The 19,626-nt window shown below is 40.1% G+C and overlaps 1 protein-coding gene across 1 annotated transcript in view; it reads right to left on the bottom strand.

The window, feature by feature from the left end:
- Positions 1 to 19,626, bottom strand: part of WNT7B (Wnt family member 7B) — a 115,867-nt gene that overhangs the window by 27,916 nt on the left and 68,325 nt on the right. The window contains exon 3 of the mRNA XM_080393372.1: positions 11,008 to 11,279. Within this exon, the coding sequence (XP_080249498.1) occupies positions 11,008 to 11,279 (272 nt within the window). The remainder of the gene's footprint in view (positions 1 to 11,007; positions 11,280 to 19,626) is intronic.

Genomic DNA, 19,626 nt, shown 5'->3' with positions numbered 1-19,626 from the left:
ACGAATGCATGCTTATAAATCTTCTCACCTCCCAGCAGAATGCTTATAACACATTTTGTTTTACATGGCATCTAGTTGGAAACGCAGTGTTTTGTCATTTTGTTAAAGAACATTTGCATTCTGTCTCCAAATATTGGAAACTATTTACTTAAATTTCACAAGACATGTCTTTAGAGCCAAAGTAATTCATGGGACTCCACTGACTTAAAAAAAAATATTCAAACCATTTTCTTTTTGAAAAGTGAAAAAAAAAAATTTAGTCTTGTAAGATTCAGAATATTTAATCTTAACTACTCTAAGTAGTGTTCAAATAATGTTTAATTTTTTTTGACCAGCTTTAATATCACAGAAAAATATATACTGTGTGGCTGGTTGGAAAAGCAGCCACATGTTTTCACATAAATTCATGTTTACTGCATAATTAAAAAATTATCCTGTACCAGCAGTGGCAACAGTAGCACACCTATTACCTATTCAAACCACAGAGCATACCATCCCCTTTAAAATCAGCACTCCTTACACTATTTAGCCCAACTATCAAGCAAATGTTCAGCAACAAATATATCTGTTGCACCAGGGCAACAATTACACGTTGTTAGAGGAAATAAAATGCACTGAAGGGTCCTGTCAGCTGTGAGCCAAAGAGAAAGGGGAGCTTTTATTATTGCTATTGCTGGAGGAGGTTAAGCTAGAGGAGATTAATCCAGCATCAGATGGTCCCTAGAAGGGACCCAAACTGGTGGGTGCTCAGGCTCACGCTCTGCTCCCAGCCTCCCACCTTCACTGGCACATCCCTCCTTCTCCAGTCGTGGGTGTACGCCCTGGGGGGAAGGCAAGCAGATGCCATCCCGCTCCGTGTGCATGGCGGAGGGGAAACCAGCCTCACGGAAGCGCCTCTCTGATTTTCTGCCCTTGCGCTACCACTTAAGCCTGACCACAATTACACCCACAGCCATCATTAGCTTATGAAAATCAAGGCCTAAGAACAAAGCAAACTGATCTTTCCCATTCGCCATGGGATGCTAACAAAGAAATATGAGCTACCAAGCTTGTCTTAAAGCATTACTGATGCTGCAGACCATCTCCTGTAGTGGTTTTGTTGCAGATCCCAGAACATGACTGAAATGGGCAAAGGATAAAAGGGCCGAAATCCGAGTACAATGGCATAATGAAGTAGAAGGGAGTAAAAAATGCTTACTGCTTAAGAAACTGGCCTTAAAATAAAAGCTGTAGGGATCTGCTTATCCCTGCAAATAGAGGGCACCCTCCTGAGTTGTTCGAGTTTCACTTAAATTGTATGTTTTGTTTATTTCCAGATTTCTGGGGTTTCAATATTGAAAAGAATATTTGGTTTTGATTCTGCCTTGCCAACACACAGTAGCAAGTACAAGATAGCTGAGCATCCTATTGAAGAATACCTTAGACCTCCTGGAACTACAGGCTTTGCCCAGGTCAAGGTCAAGTTAGCCTAGCAGAGGCAGAAGTGATATCCAGGAAGGGTTAGCGGGAAGAAGTTCCTATAGGTGTGACTACTATAAAAAAGAAAATCAGAAAGGCTACGATGAACCGCTTTTTTGTGGACACTGGAAAGGCCACTGACAAACGGTATCACCTTCCTGTATTCCCTATGGAAAAAAGAGAAAACTTGCCACCGTCTGCTGCAGTGGCAGCATTTCAGTGGTGGTGAGTAGGGGAATGCCTTATGAAATACTCCAGGGTTTTTCAGGGGTCTCCACTGTCTCCACTTCATGCCTGGGCAGAAGGACATGATTTTTCAAAGACCCCGAGCACAATTGCAATCCTGTTCCACAAATCTGAGTTAGAATAATCTATTGGTGTTTAGATATGCATGTAAATATGTATAAAAGCGCTTACAAGATTTGGTTGATATTGCTGAAATGTGCGCGTTTTTTGAAACTAGCCCGTTTCTACAGCTTTCTCAGCCACTGGTCAACACACAGCTGCAGCTACAAGAACTGCAGCAAAATCCATGACAAAATGATGGGTGGAAGGAACCTTTTCTACACCTTCACCAAAAAGCACGAAGATCTAAGGACTTCCAGGAAAGCATTACCAATGGGATGGATCTGCCACACCTGATCCACTCCGTAAGTAGTAAATCTTGATGAAGAATACACGTTTTTTCGTGTTCTGCACATGTTTCTGTTGTCTGGTGTTTGGTTGGAAAGGCCAAGTCAGTGACTCACTCAGAGTGGGAGGAGGTGAAGCTTGTGAGGCTCCTTATTCTCAACACCCTGGACACTTCCAAGGAGCTTCTGTCTCTGTCATTGATGTGCTTCCCTGATACAACAGAAAGTGTCATTGTTCCTGAAAGACAAAGATATCACCATTTCTGGTGTCCTAGGTGATATCTTTGTAGATGTATATTTATATATGGATATGTGTATATATAAATGTTTGCTTGTGGGTTTGTGTATTCATTGAGATGCTGCCATTTATACGCAGCACTGTCTGGCGCAGTCTGTCATACAACCTCCATCTTTATCCTAAGTCTTGATTTCTTTTTTTGTTGTCTTTCTGAAGGTCCAGTTTTATGAGTCATTTTGCTGTACAGAAATCTGATTTCACTGCTGTATTTTTTCAATGGTTCCCACTGTTTATTGTGCTGGAAGAACTTGCAAATATATGCTGCCACGCAAGCTCAAAAAAGCAGAAGTTTCAAAAAGTATTAATTCATGATTCTGAAGCCAATCTCACAGGTTTTTTATTTTTTTGGAGGCTTCTCTCATGAATGTGGAATGCTTGGGGTTACAACACTGAGCGCAGGCCCAATCATCAGGTAGTTAAATTCCTGAATGCTATAATTTGTGTGCCCACAGTCAGCTGTGGGTATAAAATTGTGCCCAAAAACTTGGAGGTCAGGGAATACAGGGCCCAAACTAAGCAGACTCTAAGCAACATTTTTTTCCTTCTTTCCACCCAGATGGTGTGGAGTGTTCCTCTTTGCTGACCAGCCAGCGTGCTCCATCTTTCCTGGAGGTATGTCCGTCTGCATGGTGTTTCAAGCAGCTTCCCACTTGCCAGCAAGGTGCCATTGGCAAAAGGTGGCAGGATTTGACCCTGTTCATTCAATGCTGTGGATGAAGAGTGACTAACGTTTTTCTTCCTAAATCTCCCTCCAGCTCGGTTTTCCTCAGCAAAATTCCCATCAGAGCTTTGACCCTGAGCCTTAAAGGTACTTATTTACTCAAATGTAATACACTGTGCCAAGCTAGGTGCCTGATTAAAGATTGAAAATCATTAGCTCGTACAACCCACTCTCTCAGCAGTTTCATTTGTCATATGTCAGTGCCTTGTATCTAATCTTGAATGGTTTACAGCAAGATCTACCTCCCAGAGCAAATTCCCATCGTTGAACTGTGCTGCCTCAGACTAATCATAGGAACATTCCTTAGGTCCCTTTTCCACATACAGACCCACTCCCACCCCAGTATGGTCTTGCCAAGTAAAATTTTCTAACTACTGCTACTTTGTTAAATGAATTGTGAAATATAATGTTTAAGCTTTCTTATCCCACATTTTTGTACCTATATAAATCATATGCTGAAAATGCAATTTGAAGGTTGTCCGCTGCCAGTTAAGTAGAAAACGACTCATGAAGAATGAAATAAAACAAAATGATACGCATGAAAAGAAATTAATTTTTTCAAGTTCCATATCTAGACCCAACTGCATAACATCAGATACAGTTTCTGTACATATTAAAAGTCCTATCTGAATAAAATATGTAAAAACAATAGTAACATTTTGTGTGTGTTTGTTTTGGCTTGCCTGTTCTGGTTTGTGTTTTCCTTAGTGGAAATGCACATTTTTGGACCAGATGTTGAATGTAACAAAATCCATATTACTTTTTGACTACAGTATCAAAAAGAAATAGAAGACCTTAGGAGTCTTCCCCCATCAAATATGCAAGTTATCAATTTTTGTTCTGGGTAATAACAGTACCAAAAGAGATGTATCCTGGTCGCAAGATGTCAGCACCCCTTTGGATACTTGCAGCTGCAGCCACAGGAGCTGATGGCTTGCTGATGGTGTGTGGGCACTGGCTAACCTTAGTCTCAGTGCAGCCTGGGGTCCACCACTGCTGACAAAACGCTGATCTCATGGACCCATCTGGGAAACAAAGTTGAGTTGGTTTGGGTTTGGTTTTTTAACGTGGATAGCTAGGGGTATAACTAACATTAGTAGGGTGTAATGCTACTTCTCTCTGAAAATATCCTTCATTAATAGCAGATCACAGAGCCCAAAATTGAGCAGTTCATGCCATGTCTCCTCGGGTAGTGCCAAGCCCTGAAGACATGGAGCCAGCAGGAGAGGAATATGGGTGCTTCAGCTGCATATTTTCCTTTTTGCTCCTCTGTGAAGCTGTTCCATCAAGCATCAAAACACTATTTATACTCTGTGGGATGGAAGATGAGGAACTGAATTGCTGTGCTTACCCCTTCTCTTGTCACCATCCCTATTTTTCCTTTTGTTTAATTTGATGAGAGCAGGGGGCCACTGCTTTGCAGTGGATCAGTATCCAGCCACAGCGTGAGATGGTTTTTCCCTGACACTGGCCAGAGCTCAGCAGGGCTGGGGACCCTCTGAAGTACCAAGAGGCACCAACTGACCTTCTGCCCTTCACCTGCCTCCTTAGGTAAGGTATGCTCTTCCATAATATCTCCACTGAATGTATTTAAAAAACTGAAAGCCCACTGCTCCCTTTACCCAAGTTCTCTTGGCTAACAGGAAAATAAGCCTGGGATTCTGGGACCTCCTGCCCATCAGATGAAATTCCCTACTTTAATGAGGATGAGCTATAGAGCCTAACCATCTGTGCCTCTTCTCTACCTTCTAGAAGAAGAGAAAAAAGCCACTAAGTTTGAGCAATAAACCGCTGCAATTGGTTAAAACTTCCTGAATTTTATTTTTACAGTGAAGTGTTGCAAAAAGCAAAAATCTTGAGAAGCACCCTTCAAATCATCCTCAAACCAAGTGTGATTGCAGTATTTCACACTCTCTTCTATGAAATTTGCTGTAAAGCTTGAAGGCAAAATTTTAAGTTTCATCTTAAAGGGTTAAAAATATTCCATTGCTGGTTTTGTTCTGTAAGGCTATATAGAGATGTCAGGTTTGAGGAGGTGCAGTAATATTTTACTAGATGGATGATATCTGTCTTGCATACATAGAATGATATGCATGAGCATGTGCATTTCTAGAATAAATCCATTTAGCAAGTCCTAAAATATTTGGCTATTCCCCCCTCTAATTTTAAAGCAAAATGTTCAAAAGTAGGATAGTACCAGATGTAGCTTCTGGCAGTCAATATTAAGGGTGTGTTTCTGGAAGAAAAAAATAGGCTAGTAAATCCAGCCCGACTGGAAGCAGGAGAACTATCCTCATGAGCTTTTGAGCCAAAGCTTGAATATTCAGGACATATGGATAAGCATTAGTTATCCATCTAACCCACCCAAGCTGTAACACCAAACTTTTTGAAATTGGATTTGTATCTGTCTGCAAATCAATTTAAGTGGGAAAGTGAAAATTATGCCATGAAGCACAACTATCGAAAGCTTTTCTTTCATGAGTGCTCTCACAAGGGATGTGCAGTGAAATAGTTTGTCTCCTTTAGAGAAAGAAACTTTCAGCAAATGATGGACTTAGGGCTGTAAAACCTGGAAAGTCGCATTCTTTAAATCACTGAAATTACTTAGGAAACAAAGTCACATTTTAAAGAATATTTTAGGCTTATAAAAACATAAAATTAGTTGGCTTTCACTTCTGAAACTGGGATTCAGCCTGCACTAGGACTTTGAACCGTTTCATCTAGAGTCGTTTTCTGGGCATTGCTTCTAACCTTTATGTCCTGTTAGGTGACAGTGAGGGCAGCCTGCAATGTATTACAGCATGCTGTTCATCTTGCAGAAGTGAACTTACTAATTTAAATATTTCATGTGAGGTGAAGTGAGCTAACACTTCCTTACATATTTTGTGCACAAACATAGAAATGTTTTTAAATATCCATAAATATGTACACATACACACACTCTACATGTGTGTGTGTGTATGTATATATATAAAGCATGGTGACCAACAAATCACCTCATTAGCTGTTCTACAGCCAAGGCATGTCAGCAAAAAAACCCTTCCCAGTACCACAGTCCTGTGGCGCCAGGAACTGTGAGAACAAGCCATGGCTTAGATGGAAATGTTGTCCCAAGTAATTTAATAATCTCTTCTGAAGAGAGTCTGAATTATTTTTTTTTTGTCCCCACACTCTTATTGTTTCAAATGCAAAATAAGATGTTGTCATCTTCCAGGCATTCAAAAAAACCAAGAAGAAAACCCCATAGACATTACAAAGGAATAAATATTGGGATGGTACCAGGCTGAGTTGCTGGCAGTCAGCGTGATGGGTGTGTTTCTGGAAGGGAAAGAAATAGGCCAGCTTTTTCTCCGCATAACCACAGTCATTGTCTATCGTAAGAGCCTAATTGATTGATAAACTGTTAGAAACATTTGTTTTCTTCTTTTTGGTAAAAGCTGTGATCTGCTACCAATTTGTCAGCTTGTTCTTTTAGTTCCCCCCTTAAAAACAAACAAACAGAAAACCCCATTTTTATAATTGAGATTCCCCATGAGAGCGGTCATTGTTTTGAAGCTTTCAACAAAAAGTTAAGATTAATGGTGTGCATTCCCAGATGTTACTCTTTCTAAGTTCATTTATTCCAGAATAAAGATACTTGTTTCTAAAAATACATGGCAGAAAGCTATCTCATAAAACAGCATCAAAGCTTACTTGGTTTTGTTGGTATTTAATTTTTCATTACTCTATCAAATTTTTGCCCACAGATCTCTCTGCAATCATTCAGATTTACAACAAACCATTCTTTCAGTAACATTTGCATTAGACTTACACCAGTCTTCCTTTGGGGGCTTGTTTTCATTTACCACACTTGTACTTTCCACCCTGAATCATAGCGGCCATTTGAAAACTGATGGTGAAGTTAACTCTTTTACACAGCACGGCGCTGTTTTGCCACAAAGCATAAATCTTCCATCAGTAGCATCTCATGTCACCAGGAATCCCTAAGCATTTATTTCTTCCAAATGGCACCAATGGCAAGTCCATTATTTTGTCACTGTTGCTATTCATTATAAATTTATTAGAAACTTCACAAACTCGCCATTAGCTGAAACAGTTCTTAGAAATGAAATGCAGAGCCATTAGGGGAGGCAACATGGGGCAATCAGGGGATTCATTCTCTCCACTGTCATCAGAAAACCCCTGAAAAACCTAAATAAATTTATTCCAGGGAATTACTTTATCAGAGTGTTGTGCTGAGCATCCCAGCCCCAGACTCAGGTTAAAGAGCCCCAGGAACTATTTCCCCCCTTCATCTGTTTGCAAAATTTTTGCAATTATTTATACAGCGTGCTGGTTTTTCCTCAAAGAGAAATTCCTCAGGACTCTATTTTTACCAACAGTGAAATACCAGCAGGCCAGCTTTTAAGAACATCCCTATGAGAGCAAAACATTATAGTCACTGATATAATTACAAAAGCCTCCAGCTTCCAGGCATGTCTGGGACAAGTGCTGGGAGAGACTGAGGGTGGGCAAGACTCCTGCCCTGGCATATGAAAAAATCCATGTGATGGTATAGGAAAGCATCCAAATATTTGCTCTGGGGGAAAAACTGGTGGTCAGAGTCCTGGATAGTGATCCTAGCAGTGGATCCTTCTGGCCACCTGTTAGAGATCTAGTGACGTTATCAAGTGCTTTCCACTGACTTCAGAGCAAGCTGAAAATAACTGTAGGTAGGGTTGGGAGCTCTCTGCATCCTTTTTTCCTGTTTCTGCCTTAGGAGCCTATGGGATTTAAAGAGAAGACTAAAAAGAAGATAACAGATTTATTGGCTAAATACCATTAATCTTTACCTAACTCAAAAAGCCAGTTTGGTGTGACTAAAAAAGAACTGTGAGCCTTACAATTAGAGTTGTAAATGTTGGGGGGTGAGGGTGAGTGGGTGCGGGATGTTAAATAGTGAAAGTGCTGTAAAATCTCTGTAGGAAACTACAAAAGCATATATATTTCCTTTACTGTCTTGGCATTCCCACTCTAAGGTTGAAAAGATTATTTGAGAAATTCAGAAGCAACAAAGAAGTAAAAAATAATCTGAGTTGCCTGTGATCTCCTTCTTACCTTTTATTCCTATTCATAACAAGGGGGAAATATCCTTGCTTTGGTCCCTAATAATAACAGTCATGAACAGAAGCTTGGTTCCAAACTGTTTCCAAATTTTAAGATTAGTCACATGCTGACAGAGTCTTGCTCAGAGAGGTACGAGCTTTTCCCAGTTGTGTTGTGAGATTTTTGGAAGGTGAAATGAGGAAGATGGAGGCTCAGTGTTGTGCTTCTCACAAATGTCCAGACATAAATGCAGTTGTTTCCGACTTGAGTGTCAGTAAGGACCATGTGGAATGTGTCAGAATGACATCCACACGTAAGCAAAATCTCCTGGTTTCAGATTTTGTGTCAAGTTCACAATGCAATCCAGGTTTACCCAGGACCCCCGTAACTGCCAAATTTCAGGTGAGTGTAGGTCAGATTTCAAGTCTGCCTGGATTCTCAGAAAGGACTTGTGATTTCACATTGAAATTGCACAAAATTCTGTGGCTGCTTTTGTAAAGGCCCAACCTCAAAACAAAGAAAACAGCCTAGTTTCCAGAATTTTGTCCTAAATTTAGTTTCAGTTACTCTCGAATTCATAATGTCTAAATTATACAAATAGTAGATGATCTCAGATGAACCAAAATCACTAAGTATTATATACTGTACACCTTTGCATATCCATTTCATGGGAATGTATGTCATCACACCAACATCAATTCTAAACATGACCCCAGCAATATTTTATATGAGCACATTCCTTGGGATTTGATGGATTGTACTTAAAAACAAAAACAAAAAGCTCCACCACATCCTTTCAGTCATCCTTAGCTTTTAAAAGCGATACAAGACATTAATGATTATAATGAATATATGTGGGTATAAATAACTACTGAAAATGCCAACAACAAAAAAAGTGGGTAAATCCCAAAATACTGTTTATAAAAAAAATATGTTTGGGAAAATATATTGTCAGTATCTACAGGCCTTTTTGTTACTGTCTCAAAAACTTGAAAGTGAGTGTTACCCTTTGTTTTCACAAGAACATTTGCAAAAAAAATTAAGTTTTAGAAATGTTAAGAGAAATGCATTTGCATGGATGCTGCTACCCTGGTATGTGTAAAAACACACACTTTGGTTTGTTTATGTCCCCTGCTTATGAAATTCTGATAAAGAGTACAAATGCAATTTGCTTAATAAGAATCAGCAACGTGGCCTAGTGGTTACTGGTTATTGGGCTATACTGGGTGATCTGGGATCAGTGCCTGGCTCAGATACTGAGCTGTCTTCTGTCCTTGGGCAAGGGACTTCACTGTTTTCTATCCATGCATCCGCTTTTACTCTTTTGTCCCTCTTTCACATCTAGACTCTTTCACATCCCCATGTTCAAAATGGGACATGCATCAGCATCTCTGTGGCGGTGACACAGTGCCCACCACAGAGGATTGCCAGTTTAAGCAGGGATGATAATGCACCTAGCAGTAATAAAATGCTCCCTTGCAAGTTTAACAGGTGGCTTCCATCTTCTTTTGCATCTGAACATAATGTATGATGCTGAGGTGAAACACCCAGGCTAAGAGAAGTGGTAAGACCTGGAGTGGGTCTTGCAAGCTTCTGTTTTACCAAGAGAAGAACAGAACTTCTGTTCTTCTTACACCTCTTAAGGATGCTGTTCTGTCTGGCTTTTCAGTCAGCTCTCTCCTTCACCTCGCAAGACCTCAGTATCGACCATCATTCAAGTATCGATCCTGTCTCTTCATTTGAGATTATGCCCCATAATTGGTCTTTTCATCACATTGAATCTATACAGTACTTTCATGCCAGTGGATAACTGCTCGTACTTCAGTTTCAGTGCACAGCCAGCTGCAGTCCCCAGGAGTTTTTGTTGCATGAACTGAGTGTTAATAAGGAAAATACAGGCAGTAAGGTAATTGTACTGCTTCTGTCACTGCCAATTCTGCCACCTCTGCCCACCGCAGCGGCCAATGCTCAGTGTAGGACTGAAAGCACACACTATTTTAAAGGAGAAAATTTCAGTCTAACTTTGGGGGCTGGTTGTGGAGGACTGGTACACTGGAGTCTTCTACAACACCGGAGGGCAGAAGCAGCATGTTTTTAACCCTGGGGAAAAACTTGGAAGGGTATAGTAAAATCTCACCTGAGGTAGTTATACACTACGCAGAAAGATTTGTTATACTTTTTCAAGGGCAAGATTTGAGACCTATGAGGACTGTTATTCAATGGACGTATATTGGCATAGCTCTGTGATGTTTATTGTTTCCATTGAAAGCAACTTATTAATTGTTGTAGACATTAAACTTTCTTCTTCCAAAGTGATTCTTATGCAGCTGCTTGTAGCCCGCCACTGAGAAATGGACAGTTGTGCATTTGCTATGAAATATTTCATTAGAGCTGTTGTCAAAGAAGTATTTTGGTTTGGAATGGAATAAATAGCTACAAATGCAATGCAGACACTCAGTCCTGTCCCATCACGGGCCCCAACATCTCTTGCTAGATTTTTGCGAAGGAGATGAAAAGCAAAAATTTATCGTTATGCCAAACAGCTCCACCAAAACCCTCTGTGTTACCAGTGGGCCTGAAAAGAAGACAGGAAGCAGAAACGTTTAGGGGAGCAGCTACAATACATGGTCATCTCTGAATAAAAAGAAACACCAACAAAATATAAACATTAGATGCCATCAGGTAACTTGATGAGTGAGTGTGGGATAACAGCAGAGAGGGGTAAATTCTCGGGATAGCCTCCTGCCACCAAGCCAGCCTCCCCCCGTCCTCCAGTGCACACATTTCCCCATCCCTCATCCTTTCTGGAATACCTTTCTTCCAGCCTCATTGTTGTGCAAGTTCATCAGCCTCCGTGCATTCTTTTTGATTTCTCGGGCATCAACAAATCTCCGGGAGAACTCAATGCCGTATCTGATATCCGCAGAGCAGCCTCCCCACTTCCAGCCCTCCTCCTGGTTGTAGTAGCCCTGTTTCTCTCGGTCACAGCCACAATTGCTGAGGTTGCCCTGGCTGCAGGCGGCCGTGACAGCGTGTGCAACCCCGGCAGCAGTAATGGCATAGGTGAACGCAGCTTCCCTGCTTCCTGTGGAGAGAAGCCAAAAGCTGATGGGTTGGCAGAAAGGCAGCACTTACTAAAGAAAGTACACACATTTTCTACAGGAACGGTGTCAGGCAGCAATGTGAGGAGGCCATTAGTACTACGTGTGTATTTCTTATTCCTACAGAATTAGATATGTAATTAAAATGCTTGGCTCAACCGGGGCATATTACCCCAGGTAAGCACCAGCCATATGGTAGTCCCACCTAAACCCATTCACCAGGGGGGAATTTGGCAATGATTCTGGACAGTGGTGAGGTGAGGCAACTTGATTTGTTTTTACACTGTCTAGTCAGGTTTGCAAGCTGAACTTTATCTATTTCAGATGAATAATAAGCGAGTCGCTGGCGGCAATGCTTACTGGAAAACGATAGTTACCTCTAACCATTGGCACTGCATGGAAAAAGAAAAGCATTCAGACAACGTAAAAAATACCAGACCCTTTCAGACATGTGAGAGGACTACAACACAAATGAGGAAGATTACTAATCCACCTTTATAAATGCTCCAGCAGCTTCCGTTAGTGATGCTGAAAGTATTGCAAGAGAGGACTATAGAGACAAGAGCTGGGTAGGTTTTGTTTTATTTCTAGGTAAAGTAGAAGCTACCCCTTTCCCTAGCTGACTTCTCTGCGATATTAATTTTGCTGTAATGACCTTTTTCCACTCCCACTCTGACTCAGACCTCTGCATTACCTTGGCTATTGAGCATACAAGGGGTATGGAAGTGCTGTGGCAGCATTATTTCCTCTCCAAAACAAGTGAGATACTGTTATGGAAGTACAGCCTTGTTCAGAAAAAAGTCTGTTTAGAAAGTTCCTTTTTTTTTTTTTTTCTGTGAAGCCACTGCTTGCCAAGGTTCCTCATTCCCAATTCCATGTTACAGCTGTTGCTATTGACTATATGAAGAGAGGTAAATAAGCCCCTTTCTTTACTGTACCCTGGTTGGCTGAGTTGCCTGTGGGGTGCACATAAGCAGGGAGATACAGGGGCAGAACAAAAGGGATACTACAGCCCATTCCTGCTCTCACGTGAGACCACACTGTCACTGACCTTCAGCAGGGCTGCATCACAGCCCTTGGCTTTTTGCTGTTCTGATCTATAACATTTCCCTACAAGTTCCCTTCTCAGCGCTATCATCGTTTTCCTCTGTGTGTTTATCTGGTGATAAACAGGCAATCTTGTAATACTGCAGCCAAAGAATAACTGTAAAGAATTTGCAGAAAGTTGCTGAAATGCTTTAATGACCACACACAGAGCTTTAACATCGTTAACAGATTTGTAAAGGAAAAAAAAAGAATAAATTTTCCAGAGGAGAAAAAAACAAAAAAAAACTTAGACGGTATTTTTAATCTTTTATTTTAGGATTCATATGTATCATAACTATTCTTGAATGACCAGTGCACACTGTGGGGCTTTTTGTGTTTTATATTTCTTATTTTCACAGATAGCTTCCTGAAAGGTTACACCACTGCCGGATACGAGAAAGATCCTACAAGAAAAAATCATAAACTGGTTTTTGGCACCCTTTACTTGTTTCTCCAAAGCAATAAAAAAGAAACTTAAGGTAAGAGAAAAACAAAAGGGTGCTGTGTTCTTCAGGTACCAAGAAGGTTAAACTGACTTGTGTATTATTTGAGTACATCAAGCAATGGAAGCACTGACTTTGCTTTCAGACACAGGATTGTTTTGTTGGGGTGTACGATGTGTGTAGTCTGGTTCAGTGGTTCCCAAACCGTGGTCTGCAGAACACTGGTGGTCCAGGAGGCCACGGTAAAGGGTTCGCAGCTAATCCGCAGAGCCATATTAAACACTGTTTTTAATAGTGTTTTCAATTAAAAGTTTGATGATAATGATGCCTGGTGGTCTGCAAGAAATTCTGAGGGTTGATAGCAATCCAAAAAAGTTTGGGAACCACTGTTTTAGTTCCTAGTGTGTTCTCTAAAAATGCATATCAATATTCATTCCTCTCTTCTTCACCCACCAGCTGAAGTCAAATCTGGGACCCGTGTTTTAAAATGTATCTTGTTGACTTTGTTCTTCTAAAAAAAAATTATTCTTAACTATAAATTAAATGACTGGAAATATCAGATGTAATAGGAATTACATATATAGATAACTTTTTCTTTTCTTCAGGATGGGGGTAAATAAGAATGCATAATCAGACCCAGGAAAAATTTTTGTTCAGACACCTTTGAAACACATGTAGAAATGCTTATAAACAAGCAGAAACATATTCCTGTCAGGCAATATAGCAGCTGTGACCCACAGTTCAGTAGATTTACTCAGAGATTAACCAGAGAGGTTGCTTATGTTTTATGTTGAAGCTCAATACATGCCAAATATATCCAGAGTAGAAGGCAAGCCATTTTATCACAGCCACTGTGTCTGTGATCTGTCTGTGAGTTTTCACATGGTGCTTTCCTCAGTCAGTTTTGTAAAACTGAAGAATATCCTGTCTTTACCTTTCTTTCACTCCTCCTCATCCCCGTTATACCCCTGATTACTGATTACCTTCAGGAATAGAGGAAAACATCTTTTCTTCACCCACATGACAGCTATAGCAGTGATGGAATTATCTCAAGTAATGGGGTAATACCAAATGCAAACCATACTGACTCTCCAAAGAGATCGCTCTTCTGTTTCAATGCAGCTCTAAAGTAAGAAGGGCTCAGAAATAAATCTGGCTTGAAAATCCTATTCCTTTTGCAAGTTCTCCTGCTAAGAAATAAGAATTTTTTAGGTTTAGGTTTCTTTAAGTAGAGGATGTTCCAAAACTTGCCTTGAACTTTAGTGTAAGCATTACCTCAGCAGTTCTTTAAAGTCCTAGGATCAGTAGAGTCCATCAGAAAATGCTGATGGGGGGAGGGAGGGGAACCTCTGTGCTCAAATAATGTGTCTGCTGTACACAAAGCTTTCCATTAGCATGTCATCACTTGGAATCAGTTCTAAGCAAGTCTTTGTTGGGCAGCTAAAAATATTTAAGTAATGATTCCTGTGATACCTGAATGGAGAACAGTAATCTCATTTTATGGAATTTTTTGAGATTTCAAAAATATTTTTGTTCTGCAATGAAACAGAGACAAGTCTTTCCAGAAATGTTCATGACATTAAGAAATACTTATAAATAGCAGTAGATAGGGAATTCAACCCAACTCTGAAGCTAGTTTTTTTTCTTTTTCCAGTGAATATCCTGGTCATCTGGTTATTTGGTGCTGCATATGCTCAGTATCTGTGTCTCAGAAGTAAAAATCTTGTTTGGCTTCTTCAAGTTTTCTGTCACATAGATCAGAATAATTCTGTCAAGATTTTATTTTGGTGGAAAAGACACTGTTTTGGCTTTTATTGTGACCCTTGGATTCATCCATTGCTCTGTTAGAAATGCCTGCTTTGGGGTCAAAGAAGATAGATCTGATTTAATTCCCAAAACAGAATGAATATTTACATGAGTAACATGAACGTTACTCTGTCTGATGTAATAATTGTCTGATCTGATAACTGCCTGATCTAAAAACTCCAACAGGAGACGACTACCAGTACTAACTGAAATGAAGCCTTTTGTCTTTGGTGAAAGCGCTGAAGGTCACTTCTTGCAATCTGCCATGCCATGAGAGAAGACTTGTCTGTGGTCTGCTGGTCTGAGTTACTGCCATTTACTTGAGTTCATTTGCATTCTGACTGAGGGCTGTATTTTAAAAGCACTCCAGTACCCACCAATGCAGGCAGCTGCTGCTCAGCCAGACAGATATTGGATCATTGCTTCTTCACATGAGTGATTTCTGGCAGATAGGGTGAGAGGAGCCTATTTATCCATTGTTGGAGTTGCGGAGCAGCCTATACCCCTAATTTAGATGTCATCTCTGACTAAGTTTTAGACTGGTAACTGAGCAGTCTAAACTTAGTACAGTCTGATGTGGAAATTATTACAAGTTCCATAATTGCTGTAGTTTACTACAGTCAAACATGCATATATTCAGCAGCATATTTTTGGCATGTAACCACAATCAGCTGAGAGTCATATACACTAAATACATTTTTTGGTCATTCAGCTGTGAGTGCAGGATTAAAGATTTAACTGTTTCATAGTTATTAGCAAGGCATCTCTTTTTCTGAGGAACTAGACGAGAATATTTTGCTATTCCACACATCATTCTGAAATGGCTTATGTCAGCAGCTAGATGAATAAGACTGCCACTGAATGTCAGCTATTAGAACTGTAAATTCACTTGTAATACAAAACTGTAGAATACATGCTATTTAGCCAGTAATTTGCTAAATCTTTCTATCAACAATGATAGAAAAAAAATACTACACGCTACTGTTAAACAAAATAAATTCCTCATGTATTTACACAAGACACCAGATTGATTATATGACACAATACAATATAGGTCAGTGGTAAGAAGAAATGAACCATGGCAGAAGTTTGATTTTTTTGCCAAACCTATCCTTTTCAACAAGTCTTCTTTTGCAAGTGAAAGCTGAGGACACATTCAGTCATTTTTAATGGGCAAAAGACAATAGGCACAGCTAGATGAGTAAACTAAAACGCAAACAGCACCCTAAGTAGGGCTGGATGAAGACTTTTGCAGACAAGTTTAGTTCCTTTGTAATTCTGTATTTTATTCAACACACTATTTAGCAATTCTCAAGGAAAATAGTACAGGCTCTTCTGTTTGGGTTCAGTCCAAGGGCAATACAAGCCAGCGAGAGTTTTCTCACTGTCTGGAGCAGATCCTTTCTCTATTTGCATTTTCAGTGTAATTGGTTTTGGGCTTCTTGGTTTATAATCTAAAAGCAGGGATTGGTTTAATTCCACTATCCCTCTAATTTACTATATCCACTGCTGCATATCAGCACTATAGACTACTGAAATCAGTTTGTACAAGCAGAAAAAATCGCCACAGAAAAACAGGGCTGGCAGGACCCTCAGAAGGGTTTCTAGTCTGACCCTTAACCCTATCATAGGCTAATAATGTCCTTCACAACAGCTTTTTATTTCTCCTGTTCTTAAATATCTTCAGTAGTGGAGGTTCCACAGTCATTTCAGTGCCTCAGGATGCCTGCTGGTACATGTTTTACTAATTACTAATATTAACCTGAAACTGTCTTTCTGAACACAAAACCACCGCTGCTTTCTCCACAGATGCTAAGAACAAATTACTCCTTCCTTCTAGCAGCAGGAGCCTTTAAATATTTAGTCTTCCACCCCTTCCTAGATGTGTTCCATCATCAGATCTCGCAGAGCATTTCCAAGAGCCCTGCTCTCCTGGCCGGCTGGCCTGGGCCTTGCAGTGTAGTGCCAGAGATGCGACAGCTGAGGTCTTGCCTGCTTGGGGTTAGAGCAGAAGGAGCACTTCACGTCTCACATGCTACATTCCTGTTTACTCATGCCAGCATGGTGTTTTCACAGCAGCAGGACACTTTTGACTCTTACTCAATTTGCAGTAGTCTTCTGTGCAGCTGCTCTCACACCAGATGTTTCACATCTTGCATTTGAGCAGCTGATTATTCCCACGTACAGATCTTTGTATTTCTTTTTCTGATTTGCCTCTGCTTTATTTTCTTTTTTTCTTCTTTTCTGAACCATTTCTCCATGGTCATTTTCAATTTGACCCAAACTTCCTCCAACTTCCTTGCAGTCCTTCCCAGCCTGACATCCGTGGTCATGTCCAGCATGTAAATCAGTATTAGATCCAGCACAGATCACCAGAAAACCTAGTTATCACATCTTTCCATTTTGGTGACTACCCTCCAAGTTCAATTTCCAGATGGTATGTACCTACTTGGTGTTTCCTTAGTTTTCTTATGAGAACATCGCAGAAAGCAATGTCAAAACCTTTATTTAAGTCCAAGATATATAGTATAAACTGCTTCTTCTCTGCCTCTGAGGCCCTGGGTGGCAAAAGAAGGAAATTAGATTGGTTTAACACGATTTGTTCTTGACAGATACTTGTTGACTGTTACTCATCTCCATGTTCTCAGTTATGAGCTTACAAATGGGGTTTTGTTCCCATATTTTTTCATTTACTGAAGTTAAGCTGATTGGTCCTATAATTCCTTTCTATTTTTCTTTTAGACAAAGGCACTACATTTGTCTTTTCAATTCTTCTTAATTAAGAGTTCTCCACAAGTTTTCAGCACTAATAGCTGTCAGGACTAACAGCTGTAAAATGGCTTCATTAAATGTTCCAAGGTAAGTGACAGCTAACTGGAAATCATTCAACCTGGACAAATGCTTACTTCTGTCTGGTGCCACGGTGGTATTCCTCTGTCAATTATATTAGTTCTATAACCATCTGCTCACCATTGACCTTTCTAGCAAAGGCTGATGCAAGAAGCATTTGGCTTTCTTGACATTAACCTTGGTTTACACTTCCCCCAGGGGCCCACTCCACTGAGTAGTAGACCAGATTTTTTTCTTCATCTTCCACTCACTGATGAAGTACCAACTGAATGATTACTGTGTAGCCTGTCATCAAAAAACCAGATATAGCTATCCATGCTCGTGAGGTTCCTCTTGTAGCACCAGTGCTCAGAAGTGCTTCTGAATGATGAGCCTGGTGCAGATTAAATATCTGTTACTCTAGTAGGACTTTCAGGTCAAATCTGATGGAGGCTTCTGATGGTCATGTTGGGTGATGTTCTCCTTACAATATTTATTTGTTTCCCATTTCCTCCCTAAAACCCTTATCTTTTACTACAGTCTAATTAAAATAGTCTTGTTTAATTTTGTTTCATCCAGATAGGTCTTTTTAGTCAGACTAGAGCCAGAGCAGGACTTGCACATGATTTCAGCATCTTCTTCCTAGACAGCTCATGTTGTCTAGTTCCGGTTTCATGTGGTTGGGACAGAGAACATTGCAGATTTCAAAGCTGAGAATGTGTAGTGCTATGACATAATGATTTATTTACAGATTCTTCTCTATTCAGCATTTTTCATCTCTATACTCCCACTGTTTTTATGGTTGGAGGTGCCAAAATTTTGGCCATCAGTTTAGAATCACTCTGTCAACTGGATTGTTTTCTGTTGCTCATGTGGGTTTGTCAAATTTTCTTTTAGAATGGGCTGTATAGGAGCCAGATGTATTCCACACTTGCCGTTTTGCAGCTCCTTGCTGTCACTATTTATATGCTTTTGGAAACATGTCTATTAAAAAGAGCTATTTACTATGCCTCTGCTTTTCACATTTTTTCAAGCATTTTTCTAATTTCTTGGTTATTTTCTAAAGGCTTGGTGGTACTTTCCGCCGTGATTTCTGTAAGGAGGCTTCCAACAAGTTACAGGGGAGGTTTATTTAATTTACCCCCAAAACATATTCAGCTAATTCCTGGCAACTGTAAACAATAGTCAGCATTTCTGTTCCAAAGTGAGCATAATTTTGTTGTGGTTTTGACTGTCTTTTGGCAGCATGTCCCTTAGTGAAGTTTTCTGGGACAGCTCCTGTGAGGTAAGTTAGCTGTGATCTTTGAAAGGGTGTTTAGAAGTGCCCAGAGAAATATGAAATTTTTGGGCTGTAAAACTGTATTTGTTGCAGCAAATATTTCTTACTAACTCAGCCCTAACAAACAATCTGTATCTCATTCTTACAGAAACTGGGGACATTGAGTTTTGATCCAAAAGCACCACTGCTTGTTTTTGTCAAAGCTTAATCAGAACATGGTGTTAAGCACTCATTTAAAGAATGCACAAGAGCATGGCTTGAGAAATACGCAGTGCACAAAGCGTGAGGGGGTAGTTCCCAGATACACTGCACCATTGAGAAAAGCCTGTGCAGTGTCACAGCCGGCTGTGTTTTCACAATGCTACTGCTAATACTATCGAAGTACCATGTGGGAAGCAATAGCTGGAGCAGAGAAATTGTCTCCTGCCTGTGTTCTTTTCTGGACCTACTGACATCCCATTGTGGGACTTAATGATTCCCTGCTGAATGTTTGGTGCTTTTTCTTTTCAATGATAACTAGTGGTTTGATATATCATAATATATGAAAGCTCAGATGGAGACATCTTGCAGCGTACTGGGGTTTTAAAAAGTTCTTTGCAAGCCTTGTCAGAAAGCATGGACTCCTGAAGGCATCTCAAAGAAACTGGGTCCTCAAGTATGCTGACATCCTTAAATTAAACGGGGCTGTGAGGAGCCAGATGTTGTTATATACTCTGTTCTATTCTATTCCATGCTAATAATTCAACCACATCAATCTATTCACAGTCACAGTTCTTATCTGTAGGATTTGCCACTGCATTATGGTCTCTTTTATTAAGTGCATTTCACAGGGAGAAATAAAAACGGTATTTAAGAAAAAGGTAAGGGAATCTATAGATATATGGGCAC

Source organism: Falco punctatus (genome assembly GCF_963210335.1).
Source record: "Falco punctatus genome assembly, chromosome: 6".
In the NCBI taxonomy this organism is placed as follows: Eukaryota; Metazoa; Chordata; class Aves; order Falconiformes; family Falconidae; genus Falco; species Falco punctatus.
This window is presented reverse-complemented; position numbering and strand designations above follow the sequence as displayed.